Source organism: Homalodisca vitripennis, chromosome 5 (assembly GCF_021130785.1).
Source record: "Homalodisca vitripennis isolate AUS2020 chromosome 5, UT_GWSS_2.1, whole genome shotgun sequence".
Classification (NCBI taxonomy): Eukaryota; Metazoa; Arthropoda; class Insecta; order Hemiptera; family Cicadellidae; genus Homalodisca; species Homalodisca vitripennis.
The window spans coordinates 24,368,249-24,390,309 of NC_060211.1; the positions used below are offsets into that span (position 1 = coordinate 24,368,249).

Sequence of the window (22,061 nt, forward strand, 5' to 3'; positions counted from 1 at the left end):
CCGTGTTTTACCTCTACATTTCTCCAAACACAAAAATTCAACAAAAACAAACATTTACCAAACTAAACTTTTTATTAAAAATCACATTCCGCCACCCAAAATGCGAGTGCCTCCGGCCATCAGCGCGGGCTTCGGCAGCACCTTCGGTGCTGCCCCGCGCTGATGTCGACGAAAGAAAAACATCCCTCGAGATAGTACCTATCAGTAAAATATCAAATTCTAGAGGGGCTAATCAGAAATATAAATTGAATTGTAATGGAAAGGCAATGATGTACCGTGCAAATCACGTGATGCCGCGCGGCCTGCCGTAATCAGGATTCTTGAGAAAGATAAGATAACAGCGACAACAATACCGATCACAATACCTGGAAATGCTTGTAAGTTTGTAATTTTGTAATTGAAGAGTTGTTTTTTTTCGTTCTATCATGTTTGTTTCTATAAATTTCTATTTTTGTGTTCTTCATACTGGTGTGGTCGGTATAATCCCAAAGTACCATATCTTAAATTGATAAAGTGGCCTACATCTCATTTTCATTAGAAATTATAGAACACTTTTTGAAAAAATAATGACAAGAAATTCTCATAAGATGTGTGAAGTATAAAAGGAGAGTAAAATAACTAAAAACAAATAGCTGTGTAAGGGTCTTTAGTGAGTGATGGCTGCAGTATAATAAGCATTCAACACTTGAAAACATTGATCAATATTCATGATTATCAAATCCACAATATTCATGAATCCTCAATATAATCACTAAAGGGGGCTTCACACTAAAAAATTTGTACTAATTTTAAAAAATTTTAGTTGTTGGAAGTGAGTTTATTTATTTATTTATTTTTTTTTTTTACTGCGCAAGTTCAGATCATACAAGCATTTATAAAGGCTATCTTAGAACATTTTAAATATTTCTAATATGTACATAATATGTGTAGGCTAATTAACAATAGTAGATAAGGACTGAGTAGTACCCAATAACTGTGTTGTACAGTGAACATTTGAATTAACCAGTTTATAATTAATTTGATTGGTTTATCATTGTAATCGGTGTATTATCTGTCTAAATGTTACATTGTAGTGAGTTAAATTTTTGTATACTAACATGTTACCACGATTACAGATTACTAAGAATGTAATAAGGGTACATACCTCAACACACTTTGTAATAAGTTATTGACAAAAACAGTATTTCCTATCTCTAGCAGTGATTACTCAAATACCAACACATGATTTAATTTTGTTTGAATTAATTAGGAACAATAATGTTGATCTAAATAACGTTATAGACTTTTAACATTGTATAATAGTAGAGCTATATTTATATATGTCACATTTTACAATACAGAAAGTAACACAACTTTATTCAAACTAAGTTTGAGCAGTGTAGTATTTACAATTTTTACTTTACAGAGTAAACATGTCAGACAGCATTTAAACAGTTCTAATTGTTAATTTGATCATTAGAGTGTTGGACACTTATCACACTGCAGCTATGAGTGATAAAGATAGTCTTTACTAACTTTAAAACAAAACCAAACCAGGTGAGAAAACTTAAAAAGCTTGCAATTTTTCCTTTCCTAAACACCTGATCAATTGGATGTTGGCGCATGAACCTTGGCAGCAACGTTTGAGTACAAAGTGTTACAAGTCTGTATTGACTACACCCCAGCTATAGTGTAATTAGTGGCCACCACCACAATTGAACCACTGATATTCATGAATCTATGAAGTTAAAGGGCGACTCGACAAATCACGAATTTGACGTTATTAATGCATTCTGCTCATCCTCCTGAACAAAAATATGTATGGTTTTATGGGGGTGCAAATGACAAATAACATAGTTATAACGGGTATATTCATAAATAGTTAAGTTTTTAATATTTTAATGTTCCGTTTGGGTGCTGTGTGTCTCAATACCTGTGTACTTCAATGTTATATGCGGCCGGGATTGATAGCGTATCTGTTATCTGATCGCTCTGGGGTCCAGTGCTACACAAGATACTGTGTACTGTAGTTCGGATCGAGTGAGTGCTTGTCAATCTTGGATCAACCACCCACTAGTTCGATGAATCGTAGTGAATTGCATATGTCGGAGTGTTTTGTCGGGCATGTTGAGAGTTTACGTTTTAACCAAAACTATATTATTTCCTTTTAATGGTAAGTTTTCTCTATTACAGTCCATTTATATATTAATATTGGATTTTTATATTATTACTTTTTTTACACTTTAAATAAATTTCTTTGCACTACTTTTCAATTTATATTTCTGATCAGCCTCTCTAGAATTTGATATTTTACTGATAGGTACAATCTCGAGTGATGTTTTTCTTTCACTGGAGGCACTCATCTCAACCCGATAACAGCTAATTAATTTGTAGCTCGAAATTACATTTCCAAAGATGGCGGCACATCCGATGATGTCATCACAAGGTCGAATCACGGTCACAAAAGTTCACGTGACGCCCAACACAGATGTACAACATGGAAATATTGCTCCGCACATGAAAAGTAGTTCCATTTTGTATGTTCTATAAAATCATTATTTCTCATTTCAACCCCGTGAAACCTTATATTGTTTTGTTCAGTAGGACGAATCCAATAAGTTAATAATGTGAAACTCATATTGTAACAAAACTGTGCAAATCTGGTGACAAATAATACATGTAGGCATACATCATCAATATTGAATGAATGAATGAATTAGTTTATTTCCATCAAGATTTTACAATATACTCAGGAACACAAAAGATACACGTAATAATTATTATTAATCTAAAGGAACAAATAAAAGTAACTAAACAGGTTTCATATACTAAATTCTTATATCATCTGCCTGAGGAAAGGTTGCTCTAAGGAAATGGGGCCAAATTGCCTGGCCAGAGTTGCTCAAGTAAAAACAATGAGTTTGAACTATTATTGTTTGGTTTAATCAATGAAAGCCACAATCCCAACTATATGCATCCAATGCAAATGTATATGTCTTGAGTCAATGTGACGGACTATATCCGTGGAAGGGGGGTGGCGGAGAGGTAGCGGTCAAAACCGTCCATAGTTGGTCGATATCAGTGACTCGGCCTCTGATACAGTTACATTAAAAATTATATTATTTATGTGTTTTTATTTAAATCAAAATTGAAGGCGAAGAAAAAATATTAGCATTGTTTAAATTTAAAGAAATATTTTGATATAAAATTTGGGAGATGTGGTAGCAATTAGTAGTTAAGATCAATTTATTCACTCTGATAGATCGAATTCCAGTACTATCGGAATATCAGGTATTATGTGAATGTGAAACTGGAGAAAAGAGGTTACTAGAATATTTGTAAATATAAAGTAGGAGATTCTGATATAAAGTTGTCTTACAGTACATATTTGAGTTTCTCTGTATAGAGGGTCACTTGGGAATCGCCGAGGCTTGTTAAAACGACAAGCCAATACTCAAATACCATAGAAATGATTTATCTTTATTTGAAACAATATTGTTATTCAATACATTAGAAAGATGGTAATAATTAACTGAAATAAGCCTACATATTCGATAGTTTAAGTATTTCTAATTTGGAACCCTAATTCAAGTGTGCTTATATTTCGGCCATCTCCCTATTAATCAAATTATCAGAATTTGAACAAATTTGTTCTAAAACGTGTTTCAATGTTTACTTTCCAGAAAACCCACAAAAAACCATTATTCTCCAAATTTACTTTGGTGTTAGAAAAAGCCAAACCTGCCAAATAATATGACAATGGGTCAAGAGTACCCATTACCTACCTAGGTCTGTTTTATATAAGTTTAATTTGACATTATTTTAAAATAGGCCCCTAGTTAAGTGGATGTTTCCCTATATAAAACTTAGATCTGTTCTTTATCTTAGATATCTATATTAAATTGTGTGCAACAAATGTTTAGCTTACCTAGCCTATAAGTCTAATACTGGAGATATAATAATCGTCAATAAATGATTGCTTAAGGCCCTGATATGGCCAAATGAGTATGATATGAGAGCTTTAAATAATGTGTAAAGTCGCCTAATCAAATTTTTTTTAATATTGTCAAAATACTAAAATTTGAGGGTAGGCTACACAGATTAAATAACCGCGAAATTCTCAAATCACTCCCTTCGGCACAATTTTACAACCACAAGTAGTAATTACAAACTAACACTAGCTTTGGGAAAAAACAGATAGGCCAAAAAAAGATATATGACAAAACAACAACACGTTATAAACGATAGTTGTCAGGGCTTAACTGTTTTGTTGTTGTGTGAACACTGTAGTGTAGAATTGGATGTTGCGTGACAACAGTGTTGTTACTAGGTTTCATGAAAAACTAATCGGGGTGTGGATAACAACGTCAAAAAATAACAGTAACAGATCACAACAATAACAGACTACAGCGGTATGTGCAACAGCCATTTTCTTTAGACATCAGTTCACAGACAGATAGCCTACAATAGGCAGAACTCAACATTATGTTGGTTATTAGTTTCCTCGATTAGCCGTTCTACTGCACTTTAACATTTTATTTACTGTAAATAAGTATGTTTAAATTTATTATACTTTTATGTATAATAAAACGACATTATAAAAAATTCACAATATTTTTTAAACAAAGTACAGAAAGACCAAGGCCGGGCCGGGCCGGCCGCAGTCGGCGCCGTGCTTTACTCCTGCAGAACGTAAATTAATTAGCTTTAGTGATAGAAATAGTCGTTTAGCGGCAAAGCGTTCCGAAGTTATTCTGCTAGCCGACAACAGGGTACAGCAACGTGTTATTTCAGCAACTGTTGCCGACTGACCATTGCGCAACGTTCGTTGAGCAATGATTTCCAATGGCTGTTGATTGTAGAATAGTATTTAGTATAATTAATTACTAAAACACAAAATGTGTTGCTATCGTAATGTATTTTAACTTTATTAATAAATAATAATAAATTATTATAAATATGCTTAGTCTCGTTATTATAATTTATTTTTAAATAATTAAAAACATATGTTGGTATAATTAAGTATACACTTTCAAAATGAATTTCACAGTAGTCATTAAATTCTTTATGATTATAATAATTTATAATAAAATAATATTTTTAAGGCAAAATGTAATTGGACCAATAAAGCATTGCAACATGTAATAAAACTTAACCATGGTTTTATTAAATGACTGATTAATCATTGCTCATTTGAGAATTAATTAAAATACTATTAATATGGATTTGCAGTACGTATTAGATTAATTAATTAAGATGTAATAAAACTAATTATTTCAGTTTTTTAATTGTGTAAGTTTAAACAATGCACAAGTAAAACTACTATAGAACACACATGAACATCGTCAACTTAAGAATTTATTTTGTGTATTAAACATAATTGAAGACTTGTCCAATTGGTCGGAAGAACAAGAGGCAGAGCATAAACATGAAGATGCATCACAAGAAAATAAAGAATATTCTTCCATAAACACCGAAGCTCAATAGTTCAATCAAGAAAATAAAATAGTTTTCTCCAAGAGGATAAAGAATAAGAAAGATCCCCGAACGTTTCAGTGACCACCTCTTTAATTCATTGGGGGAGAATGTTATACTATTCAGTTTAATTTTTGTAAAAAAACAAAACTAGATCATATGATTTTAAAAGAATACATTAAGTAATTGTTTATACATTGGGATTGCATCTTAAGGTTATCTAAATGAATTTTTTATTAAAGCCTTAGTTTGTAAGGTTTTCTTGGTTTTATTACTATAGGTTGAAGCGAAATTGTACACAAACATATTGGTAATAGTGTTACTGTCAGAAGAGTTGAGTCCCATGCAAATCATAGCAGAAGATGTTCGCATAGTTCTGTTCAGAGTTTTAATGTAGCTTCAGAGTATTTTTTGGTTTGAAATCAAGTCAGAGTCTGTCTCGTACTGAAATGTTATTTTGGGTTGATGTCTGTTTATACTTGCGAGGATTGCAAGTGTTTAGGATCGCAACAAGAAGGCCACCATCAATCGCTTTCGAATTGCTTCGAAGCGATCTATTTCTTCCAAATACGTTGTACTTTTATGAATATAACACAACAGTTAGAGTTTAAAATAGAAATTTTTTTCGGTTAGTATAATCACGCCATGAATGTAAGTTGCTAAGAAGTTTCTCAATTTTTATTAGCCTTAGAACCGAAAGCTAATTTGCATTGCATAAGCACACAAACGGTTTTTCACAAACCTATAGAGAAGATTATCCTAAGACAGATAGTCAGCTGTGCTTGTTTCGGCGGAGGTCGGTATGGGGGCATCAAAAAAGTTTAATATACAACAATGAAATAGACACATAAATATAGTAGTTATATTATCGTCATACAACTAGATAAGAAGACTGACCTATTACTTTCTGACAAGTAGTCGTTATGTAAGTAATTAACTGACACTGCAGCTTCAACTACACTTAGTAGATCGCTTAGTATGGGATAATTTAAACTCTGAATATTGTTTATACTGCATTTCCTGAAGTTAAAAAAAACACTCTCTTAGTAATAAGAAAAGGAGACAGAGCTGTAAAAGATAAATCATCAGCGCATTCAACTATCAGTCTGTGGTTAAATAAGACGTCAAAATCCAGATGCATTTCCAGTTTGTTTTTTACTGTATAAACTTACTAGAAGTCAATCGTAGGATACGTAGGGTCAAGATCAAAAATAAATGTATATGAGAAGGACTTGTTATATGATTCCAAGTCGATCTGGACCATTTCAGAAAGGTTGATTCTCCTATGAGATGGAGATTGACGTAGGCGGTGGGGTTATTGATAATTTCTTAACAAAACACTTCGTTTTCTAGTCATGTTGTTCTCTTTTATCAAGTATTGGTGGACTTTTAAAATGCTTTCTAATTGAAGAATGAGAACATGGTAGTATATGCAATTAAATTAGATCTGCATAATGTTGGTTAACAAATTCTCAAGTACCTGTAGTCCATGTATTATTGCATAAATTACTTATGATAATTGTACGTTTTATCTATAGTACTTATTCTTCAGATGAGACGGCAACAATTAAGAATAGGCCAAACCAAATGCCAAAATGTACTCAACCGGAAGTAGTAAGTGATGACGCGGTACTAGTTTTATTATTTTTCATTAAACATTTTAACTGCAATAAAAATATGAATTTTCTCAAATCAAAAAAAATTGAACATGTTTTAATTTTCAAATAATTGATTAATGTAGCACGACATGAAATTTTGTAAGTAACAAAAATCACCTATTTTGAGAACTACTTTTTAGCCGCCATTTGTAGAATGTGATCAGTTGATGACCTACTTTTCATGGCCTCTTCCGTGTGAAGATCAGTGTCTTTCACGTGTGGTTGTGTCTCCAACACACAACCCAATTAGTTTCGCGAATTATCACAATACCGTTTAAAAAACAAAAAAAATCATAAAAACTAAAACCCCAAAAAAATAGTAAAATATAAAAATAACTATAAAACATATTAGTTTGATTATTTACAGTGGTTAACAACTGCAACGTGGGCAAAGTGAATCATCTGCTTGAGGCCTAGTGAACAGTGAGTAATAGTTTTAGGTCGGGTTTTAAAATAAGTGAAAATGAATCCAGGGCCAGGAGGACCGAATTATCCAATGGCATCTCTCTATGTCGGAGACTTGCACAATGATGTCACGGAAGCTATGCTGTTCGAGAAGTTTTCTACTGCAGGTCCTGTGTTGTCAATCAGAGTCTGCAGGGATATGATTACCAGAAGATCTTTGGGATATGCCTACGTGAATTTTCAACAACCTGCAGATGGTGAGTAATGTAGAATAAACCAGTACACCTAACCAAAGTAGTATGCTACGATAATTTTCAGTAGGCTAGTTTATCTACCTAGGTAGGCTATGTTTTTTGGCTGACTGCAGTATAATACCAACACAATCGAAACAACTATCATCACTCGAATGACTAAACCACCCATTTGAATGATTTAAATGCTGTCGGACATGTTTCCATGGACATGGACAGGGTACGATAAGCGGACCCAGTTTTGAATGTAATCATCGATACCTAATATTCGCATCTCAAATCCTAGACTATCAATCGATATAAAAGTATCTATAGTCCTCAATAACAATCATATGTTTGAAATTAAAATATGAAGTTAATATTTACAGTGATCAAACAAATTAGGCCTATTATAACCAAAATTAGGAAAACTGAAGACGACCATATTTGCTCCTCTCACAGTTACAGTTGTTTCTTTCCCACAAATTTCACATATTGGGTTTTCGGTACGAGTCCAACATGTTGAAGTCAAATTGTGGTGCCTGTACGTTGCGATTGCCCAGCTTGCACTCAGTCATGTGAATCATAATGTTATTTATTGCCCTGCGACAACAGAATAACATAGACAGGGTAAGTGCGCCATTGAATGAAGCCAGTTGTAGATGGTAGACCAAACAAATGTGGCGATGGCAAAACATGAGTCATGCTAGTCCCTTGCGTCACGCCCAGTGTCTTACACCCAGAATTCCTCTATGATTACGTTATTTGTGGTTAATTCAGGTAGAATGAAATAGAAGATGAATTGTAAAAACAGAGGTGGACTGATCCAACCGTATCAAGATGTAACTAAACTCTGCTCGCTTTGTGAATCTACTGTAAACTATTTCATCACAATCGGACACCACTTAACAAAAGTGGTCACCTTTTTAGGACAGTACTGTTTTAAAACAAACACTCCATTAAGTTAATATACTTTTTTTATATTTCTTAATTATTAAAAGAAGTCCAAAATAAAAAATTTCTCGATGTATTTGAAACAATTTTTATCAAGAAGAACCAAAATAATAACGAACCTGAGCCTTTTCAAAATTCACTGTTACTTTATTTGATCTAACTAAATATCAACTTTTTTATTTATACATAGACATAGCCTACTGGGTATTTATTTACATAAGCGTGACCATGGAAAATGGACTTTTTTCATGGGTTGGGCATTTATAGCCAAGTATTATTATCACCTGGGCATATGAACTGGGGGGAAAGTATATTATTGTATTATATTGATGCCTTTCGGACATCATTGCGTTAAGGAGCAGGGGCATCACGTGATCTGGGATTTGACTTTTGCAAGCTCGAGTTGATTTTTTTTCTTAAAGACCAAGCATTGTGCAGCGGGCAGGCATCGTTGACAGGATTAACGTATTAGTCAGCATCATTTCAGTAACTTATCACTTACCTTAATGTTCAGGTGGGTACAGTTTTGCAGCCGCAACCCAGAAATGGTGGATCCGCTCATTGAGGTTTGGGTATTTCGCCTTTAAAAGGTATTCACCCAAATACCCCAAAAAATGAGTTTTTATCCTGTCATAATGCAGAATTTTATCCTTAACACTTCTCCACGTCCGCTCGATGGTATTTGTGTGGGCGTGAGTGCGTGGGTCCACAAACTCCTTTAAATGATTCACTGTCTCATGTACAAACCCCTCGTCCTCTAAGCAGTCGTAAGCACGCCAACAGTCACTAATAATTTTACTTTCCGGTAAAATTTTTTCTTTCACGGTCTTTAACAGAGTTTCTACCGGCACTAAAAATGTTTCGTGTGTGGTGCGGTCTATACCACCAAACACCCACTGTCCTTCAATAAGTCGTCCTCTGTTATATTTACGTCTACCAAATTTGGCCTTGTCAATTTCCACAATGTGGCCAACTCCACCTAAAGTAACATCATCATTGGCCACATGGTCAACAAATACTTCCTGACAAAACGAATACCAGTCAACAGCTGTTTTAGAACTAATATTAAAGTTCTTTTCCAGGTAATCTGGTCGCGGCGGCACTAAACACAATATTGATGCAACAACATAAAAAATGTCCGTCAATGGTAACCGGGCGTTTTCAAAGAAAGTGCCCTTTTGGGTAGGGTACGATAAGCTGACCCGGTTTTTTATATCGAAGAATGTAATCATCGATACCTAATATTCACATCTCAAATCCTAGACTATCAATCGATATAAAAGTATCTATAGTCCTTAATAACAATCATATGTTTTAAATTAAAATATGAATTTAATATTTACAGTGATCAAACAAATTATTATAACCAACATTAGGAAAACTGAAGACAACCATATTTGCTCCTCTCACAGTTACAGATGTTTCTTTCCCACAAATTTCACGTAATTAATGGGTTTTTCGGTACGAGTCCAACATGTGGAAGTCACGAAAAATATGTCTTATCATCTTTCAAAGCAATGTCGTGTAGTTTTCTAAAATTGACTGCCATTTTTAATAATCAAATTTTACTTATATAAAATTTAAATATTACATTACGAGTATTATTTGAAAGTGTTTACAGCTGTTGATATAGATTATTTAAGTTAATTGTTCAAAATAATTAATCAGTATCGATGGGGATTATATCGATGGTTATGATTAAGTAATATTGTTTACCAATTTCGATAAAAAACCGGGTCTACTTATTGTACCCTACCCGCCCTTTTTCGCACTGGCAGTAAACCAACAGTTGATTTTCTTTCGTTTCGGTGCAGGCGTGTAGTACTTTCCACACCGAAAATGGAAGTCCCAAAATTCGTTTACAACGAGTTCGTTGCCACACTTTCTATTACCACAACGCCTAGTCCGGTTATAAGCCCTGTGGTTTACATAAAATTGTAAAACTCCATACTCGTCTATGCGAATTGCTTCCACGTGAGAAACCGAACATCCAACACAAAGGTGTGCCATTACCACTACTGAACTAGGAGGTTAAGAATAGACGCGGAGGAACAATAGTAGTTCAAAATGGCGTCCCTTCTTTATTTGAGAAGGTGCGGAGTAATACCAAACTGTCAGATATGGATAGTGTTGCCAGAAGTACGATAATTATCGTAAAGGTACGATAATTTCATTGATTTTATGCGCCGGTAAGATACACGATGGGTAGTTATTATCGTGCCATGAGAGTTTTTTGACAAATTTATACAAGTAACAAACCAAAAGTTAATTATAACATAATTAATTATACGAACATAAAATACTTTTTCATTAAATGTGTTTGGTACGATTATTTTATATGAAAGTACGATAATTTCTCGTTATTGGTATGATAATCGGTTTTTAAAATCTGGCTATACTGAGTTTGAGCAGACACGGAGTTATAGGAAACTGTCAAAAACTCAGTTTTCAGAGGATTTAAAAAAATCGTAGCTCCTTTGATTTTTGTTGCCTACGAATTTTTTCTTCAATATTGTTTTCAGGAAAAATTGTAGTTTTCAGGGAAAAAAATGAACATACCTTTCCATGGTCACGTTAATGTAAATTGATACCACATACTGTCCTGTCAGAATATTATCTCCTTGTATGACATATTTTTATTCAGTACAAAATTGTATGTTATTATTGTAACCACTTTTATTCAGTTATGTGGGTCTGATGATGTGCTCATTGAGTACGAAAGGCCTCACAGAAATATTAAAAAGTACAGGGTGGTTATAAATTATTGTACACATTTTAAGATTGAATAAATAAATAACCAATCAACTTAAAAACATGGAAATTGTTTTATTAAATAGCAAATTTAAAACAGTTTTATTACCAATGAAGGACAAAAAGAAGATTACTGTTACTCATACTTTTACAAGGAAACTAAACTAATTCCACATGCTCTCCGAGGTTTGCACGCAAAGTTTGTAGTCTAAATTCAACCTCACACCATGTGTTTCTGAGCATTGCTGGAGTTATGCTTCCAATAACCTCTCGAACTCTATTCTTGAGTTCCTCAATATCTTGAACTTTTTTGGCGAAGACTCTGTCCTTGACATAGCCCCACAAAAAAAGTCTAAGGGTGTAATGTCGGGGGAACGTGGAGGCCAAGGAATTGGACCATCCCGTCCAATCCAACGACCAGGAAACGTGTCGTTTAGGTAGTCACGTACTATCTTACCCCAGTGTGGAGGGGCACCATCTTGCTGCCAGTAAACATTTGGTTGTCTATGCTCAATTTGCGGTATTGCAAAAAGTTCAAGCATGTCGAGGTATACCTCTTTAGTGACTGTCGGTTCTGCGAAGAAAAAGGGTCCTATCACTTCATCTATAGCCAATGCACATCAAATGTTTATTTTAGGGCTGTCTCTTTCTTGTTCTCGAACATTATGAGGATTTTCAGTACCCCAAATCCTACAATTGTGTTTATTCACCTTACCAGAAACATGAAAGGTTGCTTCATCAGAAAAAATTACTTTTTTCAAGAAATTGCTTTCTCCAATGTTTATTGTTTGTTCTTCGAGGTCAAGTAATCTAACAGCAAAATCGTAGCGTCGAGGTTTATCGTTAGGTTTTAGTTCATGTAATAACTGAATTTTGTATGGATGGAGCTTAAGGTGTTTGTGCAAAATTTTTAAGACTGTTGATCGAGGTAATCCTAATTCCAAACTTGCACGCCGAGTAGACTTACCAGGGCTCCTCGTAAACAATTCTCTTACTTGATCAACAATAGCTTCAGAAACTGGAGGTCTACCAGCACCTTTTCTATGTTGGACACTTCCCGTCTGTTCAAACTGCCTATACCAGCGTTTTATAGAATTGTTACTCGGAGGATTGCGGCCATACTCTAAACGAAACCTTCTTTGAACAGTTATTACAGATCTGCTTTCATGAAACCAAAGAACACACCTTGCTTTTTCTTGCACACTAACCATTTTGATACTGAGGTTAGTTTAGTGTTTGTTTAGTCAACTGTAATTAACAGCTGGTGTGGAAAGATCCATTATTGTTGACCAGCTGACTATGTCACAACACAAGTCATTAAGAAGAATCATACCTTACACCCACAGTTTAAGTGACATTTTTACTTTCTTTTTATAACTACTTTTTATAATTATTGTAATGTGTAGAATTATTAATTTTCAGTCAGTATATAAAACTGTTTTAAATTTACAATTTAATAAAACAATTCCCATGTTTTTAAGTTGATTGGTTATTTATTTATTCAATCTTAAAATGTGTACAATAATTTATAACCACCCTGTATATTATTGGAGTGTTTGTTTTTAAATTAATAACTAATTCCAGTAAAAACAGAGCATATAGTATGTAATGTTTAAAGATTTAACACTGTAAAATTGTTTATTCTATTGTAATTTTTACCTAAACTATTTTTTATCCAGCAATGTATTTTTCAACAACAATTTCATCTTATTTTATCAAGTAGTAAAAGTAGTAATCATTGTATGGGGACTATATTGTTTTGTATGTTATATCTGTATTGTTTGGTACCAGATTTTGTGTATAGTTTCAAATAAATACTTATCGTTGACAATACAATTCTTAATATTTTATCTTGCCGATAATCATTTCTCATGGAAATCGAACTATTTACTGTAGTTTAATATTACGAAAATATACTGTAAAACTCAAGAAAGCAATGTAAACCTTTTCAGAACTGCTGTAACACGGCAAACTGCAACAATGTTTGGAGCAGCGGAATTTAGCGTTTACAGAACCATAACTTTAACCTACTGTAAAAATTCTAAATAATTGAACTAATTAAAAAATAACATATGGTTTGTAAAATTCAACTATTTAGTTCTAACTCTCGCTTATACTTCATATCTACCTTAAAAATAATAATAATATCACAGAACAACTTTTCATGTCACAATCTTAAAAAACACAAACTTTGTTTATTTGCTTTTACACTTTAAAATGTGTTATAATTAATAAAAGTTATACTGTTATCATCATGAACTAATCATCTCTCATTGTGTGAAAAATCGATGCAATTGATGTGTTAAGTATTTTTAAAAACAACAGTGTAATTGAAATACTGGCACTGAGATTTCAGTGTGACTATTGACTGTATATGTTGTATATTCACTGCTTAGGCTGATTTCACAAGAGCCACAAAACGCCGAACTCAGCCTTTCGCTCTCTTCATCGACTGCTTGCCTGTTATGGAGTTGTGCTTTCACACGGAGTTGATGATTTCAGTTGATGATTTGATGATTTTAATACATAACGTGCCAGAATTGTGTGTGTTTGTTGCTGGGTCTTGCATCTTAACTTCTTGAATAAAGGTGTTTTTTTTTTCAGTTCTGATGTTATTACCTGTAAAAAAGGGTATCTTAAACTAAAAATAGAAGTAGAGTGTAGTCCTGTGTTAAGTAATCAAAAATAAACTATAAATTGTCTTGTCGCCCTTCAGTCTCTTCTTAAATCATGAAACAGCGAAGCATTATATAAAATCTCCTGTGTTAATGCTGTTTCATTAAGAGACTACTGCTGATTGTAGTGGGGGGGGAGGAATTGCAGTAGAATGCCGAAAATTGTGTTGGCAGTCTAAAATGATCCCGCTATTTTAAAACAGCAATCTGCGCGTTTTGAAACTACTCTAAATCACACAAGGGTCAATTGCGGGGTGTTGCTGTGATTAGGTTTGCACAGTTCTCGCTTGTATGAACTGCTCCTTCATGCCGATTAATAGTAAGAACTCTGATATGACGTCAGTGGCGAATTTTGTCCCCTTTCATGCTCATTATTTAATAAACCATACCGTTGGACACTACCGCCCATTGCTGCTTGTGTCGTAACCAAGGCACTAAAATCAATTCATATTTTTTAGATTTATCTGTCAATTCGTGCAAAAATTGTTGACACCATTTTACTATGTCGATAAACAAAACGCCTTTATTCAAGCCGAGTTTAGACGTGAGCAGATTAAAGTGCTGAGTCCTAGGCCACTGCATGCGCTCGTTGTGCGTTTTGGCACTAAATACCGAAATCGGCCACTCTGTGTGAAAAACACCGTTTTCTATTTTTATTTGTAATGTTTAATGACTATTTTTTACTGTAAAAACCGTGATAGAGCTGTGAATTTGATGAATTAGATTGAGTGGGAAGACTGTATTATCCACGGGCAACTAATTTTGGAAGCATTTCTTACTAGGGGCCTAAAAAAACTGCATTATTAGAAAGACTAGACTGTATTTGAAGACAGATTATATTATGAGGATCGGTTCTTGTTTTCTTGCTCCCAAAAAATGGGGCATTGGCGAGAAGGAGGCCACTCTGTCCCTATCTACTACTTTTTATTACGCATTATAAGTAGGTTTAGATTAGGTTGTCTTAATATGTTGCTATTACAACTAATTTAAAGGTTTATGAGCACTCATTTATCTATCTTGAATTTGGGTACTATTTTGAGGGACGTTTTTCTTTTTTTTTTTTTTTACCAGAAGTGTGGCACCGAAGCCATTTGCCAACATCGCCTCTTGTCAGGAGGCAGAAAACAAGAAATGATGTGTAATTTTCGCAATGTCAAATAAAGTCTACCTGTACTTTCTAATAATGCAGTTTTTTTAGGTTTTTAGGAGTCTGCAGCGAATATTCGCAGACTGTACCTGATTGGCAATATACCGATCGCTAAAACGTGTATTCGTATTGTGTATAGATAGATTAACAAATTCTAATATTTTTTTTATTAAAATTTTTATTTTAGTTTATATAAGTCGATTAAAATTGTCTTTTAATACAAGCATTAAAATGATATGTATTAAAATTACTTGGACTACTGAACACTGTACAGACACAGTAATGTTAGGATAATGTTGTAAGAAGGGATCCTCAATCTATGTACATTCTTCTTAGTTTTGTGAAATAGGCTAGATCCCTAAAATATTGCTCTGTAAAGATGTTGCTTTTTGTACATGACTTTTTTAATGGTCGTCAAAAAAAGGTCACAAATTTTTGCTTGAAGATCACTGAAAGTTACCAAAAGTCATTCCTCAGTAGTGGATACCCTGAGTAGATATGTCTTGTAATTTTTTAATTTGTATTTGACCTTGAATGTTTAGAAGATGCAAGACAAGTTTTATAGACCTTCTGGGTCGGGTTGTAAGTTCCAAATACCTCAATATACTGTATATACAGGCCTATTACTGTTTTAGCCTTTTATTAACTTTTTAAACATGCTATTGTATATTAATCATTATTTGTCACGCATTATTTATGAATGAAATTTAACTTTTAAAATCGTTGAATAGGATATGGATTAAAACTGTTGTAAGTAAAAGTCAGGGAATTTCTTTAAGGTACTGTGCTAGATACCCTGAATAGTCTTACTCAAATTAAAATATTTTAATTAAAAAAAATGTGCTTTTATGAAATATTTTTCATTTGTTCATTTGGACCTTCTTATGGTGATTAAAATAATATCTTGGCTTTATTTAATAACTATTGTAAAGACCATTAAATTATGAACTCCCTGTTGAAATTGTTATACTAAAATGTTTAAAAATAAAAATGTGGCATTACAAAACAATTTATTTACATGAGCAATTTTTTTATTTAGATTTTTTATCTATGATGGTGATAAATAATAGCTAAACCCTATTCAATATGTGTACTGTACATACAATTAAATTGTAAAGATTCTGTTAAAAATTTGCATGGTAAAATGTACTGAAATAAAAACGTTATGGCAATTTTGTTATAATAAAAAAATTGCCACAATTGTTAAAAACCTAACAACACTCCTGATCTTTCACAACATTTAAAGTAAAAAAAAAAACTATAAAGTAAAAATAAACTGTAAATTTGAAATCAACATTTTTCAAGTAGTCCTATGTATCAAAATCCTAAAAAACTTGGCACTATTGAAAATACAACATTCAGCAGATTTTTATGTAAAATAACTTAATCACAAATAAAAAGATGTTTCTAAAAGTAATTTAAATGTTAATTTTTGATATTTTAATGATTCTTTTCATGACATTCCGTAAACTGGACATTGGAATTTTAGGCATAATTTTTAGAACGTTTGGAACAGTATGTTAGCACTAAAGAAAGATGACTGGATAACAGAACGTCGGCAGTAAAAATGTTAGTCTTTCATTTATTGTATCCAAAAGAACAACTATTTGTGAACAATCAAGTGAAGTGTTATAGCGAGTTGGTACAGAAATCAGGTTATAACATTTTAAAGTTATTGAGCAATTTTTAGATTAGTGGGGGCAAAATTGTTCCCGAGTGAATTTATATCCCATTTATTTCCAACAGTAAATCCATTAGGCTACAAAATATACATTCTTAACTCCTTTAGCCTTAACTGGCGCAGCATTTAACTCTGTGCACAGAGTAAAACAAAACTAACTGCAAAATGAAAATCTAAAGTGTTATATATATACTCTATTCAGAATAATTTTATACAGTATGTTATAATAGAAATAAAAATTTGGTTCACCTTTACACTCATGGATGTATAGTGCTTCAAAGTTGAATGATGTTTAATGCTCCGCAAACTATGACTGCCAATAAAAAAAAAATAAACAGGATAAATTATGACTGCGAGTTCCAGTGTTAATTTACATGATATTTAACTGTTTAAACCCCAGCTCTTTTTTTTGGACTCAGAAAGTCCTGGGTGAAAATGGTCCATAGCATATAGTCTGGAAAGAAAACGTATAAAGTAATATTTTTATTTTTTATGATACTGTTTTATGTTCATTTCATTAAATTAGATATCTACAAAAAAGTATTTGCATTCCTTCAAGAATATATCTATGAAAAAATTGTATCATATAGTTATCATGTTTTGTTTTTTAGATGTATATTGCTAACTAATGATTGTGGAAGAAATATTGTACTTGAAATATATGAAAACTATCATAGGGTTCTATTATGTTATATCATGCTTCCACTAAAAAGATTATGCCCTTCGATTTTGGAAAATACATGTGAAGCAGCTGGTAACAGCGAGTTAACCCTTTTAACCCCGACGTCCGTACTATACGGACGTCGTAAAAATGGCGTCAACTCCCGACGTCCGTATAGTGCGGACGTGCACTTTTTATTACTTTACTGGCCACCTATTTCACCAAATGCTTTGAAATTTCACAGACTTGTGCACAAAGATTTTTGCATCGAAATATATTAGTTTGTAATGGTTTGACTTCGTATTTTGTCAGTCTGTGACTGAGCAATTGCAGTTCGTCTCGACTGACTGCTCACGCTTGTTTGCAGACAGCTGTATATCATGTGGTTGTGAATATTCCGTTTTCTTCACAGTTTTAGGTTAAAGCAGTATAAAGTACGGCAGTTAAAGTTTAGTTTATTATTTGTTTTATTTCAAAATGAGTAAAAGACATCGTTCAAAGTCTCCCGTAAGTGAAAATACAATAATTAGTAACCTAGTTGCAAATGGTGTGGATGTGATTAGTGACGACGATTTGAGTGATGGATATCTTGAAAATTTACATTTTGTAGTGATGTAAATATTGTTTTAAAACTTTTTTAAAATTTAGGTTATGAACAGTTTTAGTTATTTTGTCAGAAATAACTTTGGTTTTATGTTTATTTTAAGTACTGTGAATTTCAAAGGTCTTGTTACATTGCCTTGCCCAGAAATGGCAAAAAGAAAAATTTACACGGCTTTACAAAAATTGATGTTACTCAATTTGTAAATAAGGTAGGCCTATAATTTTTGTTTCCTTTTATTAAGGATTAAATATATCATAAATTAAATGGGTATTTTTGTGTCAAATATTTTTTTATCTATATGGTTTCCATGATCAAACTTGAAATTTTTTTTCATTTTTATTTATTTGTTATATATGTATATGCATTTAAAAAAAAAATTACTTTCAAAATAATAATTTTATTTGTATATTTCTGTAAGCTACATGTATAAAGAAGTAAAACAAAAAAAGAATTACCTAAATATCTTAAAAAAATAACTGAGTTATGAATTTTTTACAAAACCCTTACATTTTGTCTGAAAATGGCTTGGGATTTCTGGCACATCACTTGATTTAATGGCCGGGGTTAAAAGGGTTAATGATCTAAATATAAGAAATGAAAATATGGCAACATCAATTAAGTTCTGACCCACTGACCTAAGATGGTGTAATGAGCATGATACACTTCTAGTACTGAGAATGCCATTGTTATAACAGTGTTTCTCATTACACCATAGTTATGTATAATAAGCTAATAAATAGCTAAAAGATCTGTGCAAATGTTACAAAAACTATCACATGTTTGCAACAATACAATCACCTGTTTTACATATGTTCAATATACCTGACTTCTGTCAAATAAAAGTTTTACTGAAATTGGTACAATAATATAATTGTACCAATTTATTGATTCTTTTAATTAACGGTTTATAAAGTATTTTAAGATGATATTTCTAATAATATCAACCGCATGAACGATACTTCTCTAATAATTACAAGGATTATTTTCAGTGAAGTTGCTATACATATTTATGCACTCGACATTTTCTGAATGTATTAAATTACATTTACAAATAAAGTGATGTTAGGGAGGAAATACCTATCCTTGCTGCTAACAAGTGAGTTTTTAGTATGTATATTTCTGACCTTGTTAATATAAAGGATTAAATTTAAATACGTTTTCATTTGAAACATGTAATTTTGTTTTAAGTGGTAACAAATAAGTAAGATATATATGTATATATACAGGGTGTATATTATGTCTGGAAACACCCAAATATATCCTTTAATAATTTAAATATAAATTTTGAAACCTCTTACAATCGTGATAGAGATTGGGCATCTACTTTTGGAACAATGTTTTGTTATGTCACACCAACGGGGGACGTCCTGCCGAGGGTATCGTGAATATTCTTAATGGAAGCCTATTACCTTTGTGATACATAATTTTAAAGGTAATAGCTTACTGAATTGAATGCCACAAACCGCATCTCAAAGGAATTATTCTATCAGAAAATAGAGCATTTTTAGTATTGAAAATTTACTGATGTTCAACAATGTAATTTTAACATGGTTCTTGCCACAAAATGTGTTACACTAATTTTTTAGCATTTTTTAAATGTTCAATTAAAATAAAAATAAACAATTTATTTTTTAAGCTGGTTTCATTAGTACAAATTTACCAGTTTTTATTACAATGAATAAAACTTATGAGTCACTTTCTCTGATTACTTATGAATCTGTACTTGGTGTTTTCCAGTCAGCAGGAAGGTTTAAAGAGACAAAGGTCACTAGCCTATGAGAAACATTATTGTGTTATTAATCATCTGGTCTACAGGTTTTCAGTTTGTTGAGCATGGAGCTTTCACTAGACAGGTCTAAGCTTGGGAATTACAAATGGACAAAGGTCATATCATTCCTGTCGAGTTAATCAGTGTCTCTGAAGCATTGCTGTCAACAAGTTATCTAATTACAGTAGTTCAGTTTTTTATTTGGCATTTTAATGGAATTGTCTGAAAGAGAACGAATTACTCTGTTGATGATGCGAGGATATGGCGATCGTCAAAGATCTTATCGGGAAGTTGTAATTTGTTTAATGACACTTTCCCAGAAAGGAATCCCCATAAGTGTTTTCAACAATATCAAAAAACTATTGAGCGTTTTTGAAATTGACAGGGAGTGTACGTAATCGGCCAAAGTCGGGTAGGATACAATCTGCAACAGATTGAAGAACATGCACTAGATGTTTTGCAAACATTTATTGAAGACCCACATACATCGCTCAGAAAAGCTGCACAGCAACATGATATGCACCCTATGTCTGTGAGTAAGATTTTGAAAATTAATAAATACAAAACCATTTAAAGTTCATTTAGTCCAACAGTTAAGTGAGGATGATTATGACAGAAGAGTTGAGTTTTGTGAACTTGTGATGTGCAAATGTGATGACAATAGAGATTTTCTGACCAACATACTATTTTTCTGATGAGGCAACTTTTTTCCTAAATGGCAATGTTAACAGGCACAATTGCCGTTACTGTGCTAGTGAAAACCCACATTGGATTACTGAGTCCCATTCACAGCAAACCACAAAAACTGAACGTATGGTGTGGAATTTTAGGTAACAAAATTGTTGGACCCTTTTTCATCAATGGAAATTTAAATGCCGAACTTTACTACAATATGCTCCAAAATGAAATAATCCCAGCTATTCAAATTGCATCAGGAGAATACTTTGATAATGAAATGGTTTCAGCAGGATGGTGCTCCACCCCCATTATGGGAGACAGGTTAAGAGAGTATTTGGATTTAAGTTTCCTCATAAATGGATTGGCCGAAGAGGAGAAAATCGAATGGCCTCCAAGATCTCCGGATTTGTCACCAATCGATTATTTCCTATGGGGTCATTTAAAAATCCAATGTTTATAGAAGAAAGCCTCATAATTTGGAAGACCTAAGAAACAGGATTATAGAGGAGATTGCTTTGATAACTGAAGAAATGTTAGGCAACTCTGTCGAATCATTTTACACAAGATTGGCTCATTGTAAAAACCGTAGAAGGAACACAGTTCGAACAATTGCTTTGACACCAAAATGCAGTTAAACGTTTGTTGTAAGACTTTTCTAACAGCATACATTATTTTTTTATTTGTAATAAGAAATCAATAACATAAGTAATTTCCATAATTGTACTGTAATAAAAACTGGCAAATTTGTGCTAATAGAACCAGCTTAAAATGAAATTTTTGTTTTATTTAATTGAACATTTAAAAAAATGCTAAAAAATTAGTGTAACACATTTTGTGGCAAGAAGCATGTTAAAATTACATTGTTGAAACATCAGTAAATTTTCAATACTAAAAATGCTCTATTTTCTGTTAGAATAATTCCTTTGAGATGCGGTTTGTGGCATTCAATTCAGTAAGCTATTACCTTTAAAAATTATGTATCACAAGGTATAGGCTTCCATTAAGAAATAGTGACATAACAAAACATTGTTCCAAAAAGTAGATGCCCAATCTCTATCACGATTGTAAGAGGTTTCAAATTTATATTTAAATTATTAAAGGATATATTTGGGTGTTTCCAGACATAATATACACCCTGTATATATATATATATATATATATATATATATATATATATATATATATATATATATATATATAGTAACTAAAGTTAGTAGAGGCTTGAAATTAAGTATATAAAATCCTCTTGGTCTATATTATTAATTTTGGGATCATAAGATAAAAGCAGTATGTCTGTGTATATGTCTGTCCATATTCCTGTTAGTGAGATATCTCTTGATAGAAAGCTCGTAGTGAGTTTAAAAGAGTTTAAACTGGATTCATGATTTCCCTTTA

At 32.6% G+C, this 22,061-nt stretch overlaps 1 protein-coding gene across 1 annotated transcript in view; it reads left to right on the top strand.

Annotated features, from left to right (window-relative positions):
* Positions 1 to 7,283: 7,283 nt before the first annotated feature.
* Positions 7,284 to 22,061, top strand: part of LOC124361864 (polyadenylate-binding protein 4-like) — a 49,101-nt gene continuing 34,323 nt past the window's right edge. The window contains exon 1 of the mRNA XM_046815906.1: positions 7,284 to 7,774. Coding sequence (XP_046671862.1) covers positions 7,576 to 7,774 — 199 coding nt within the window. The 5' untranslated portion in view covers positions 7,284 to 7,575. The remainder of the gene's footprint in view (positions 7,775 to 22,061) is intronic.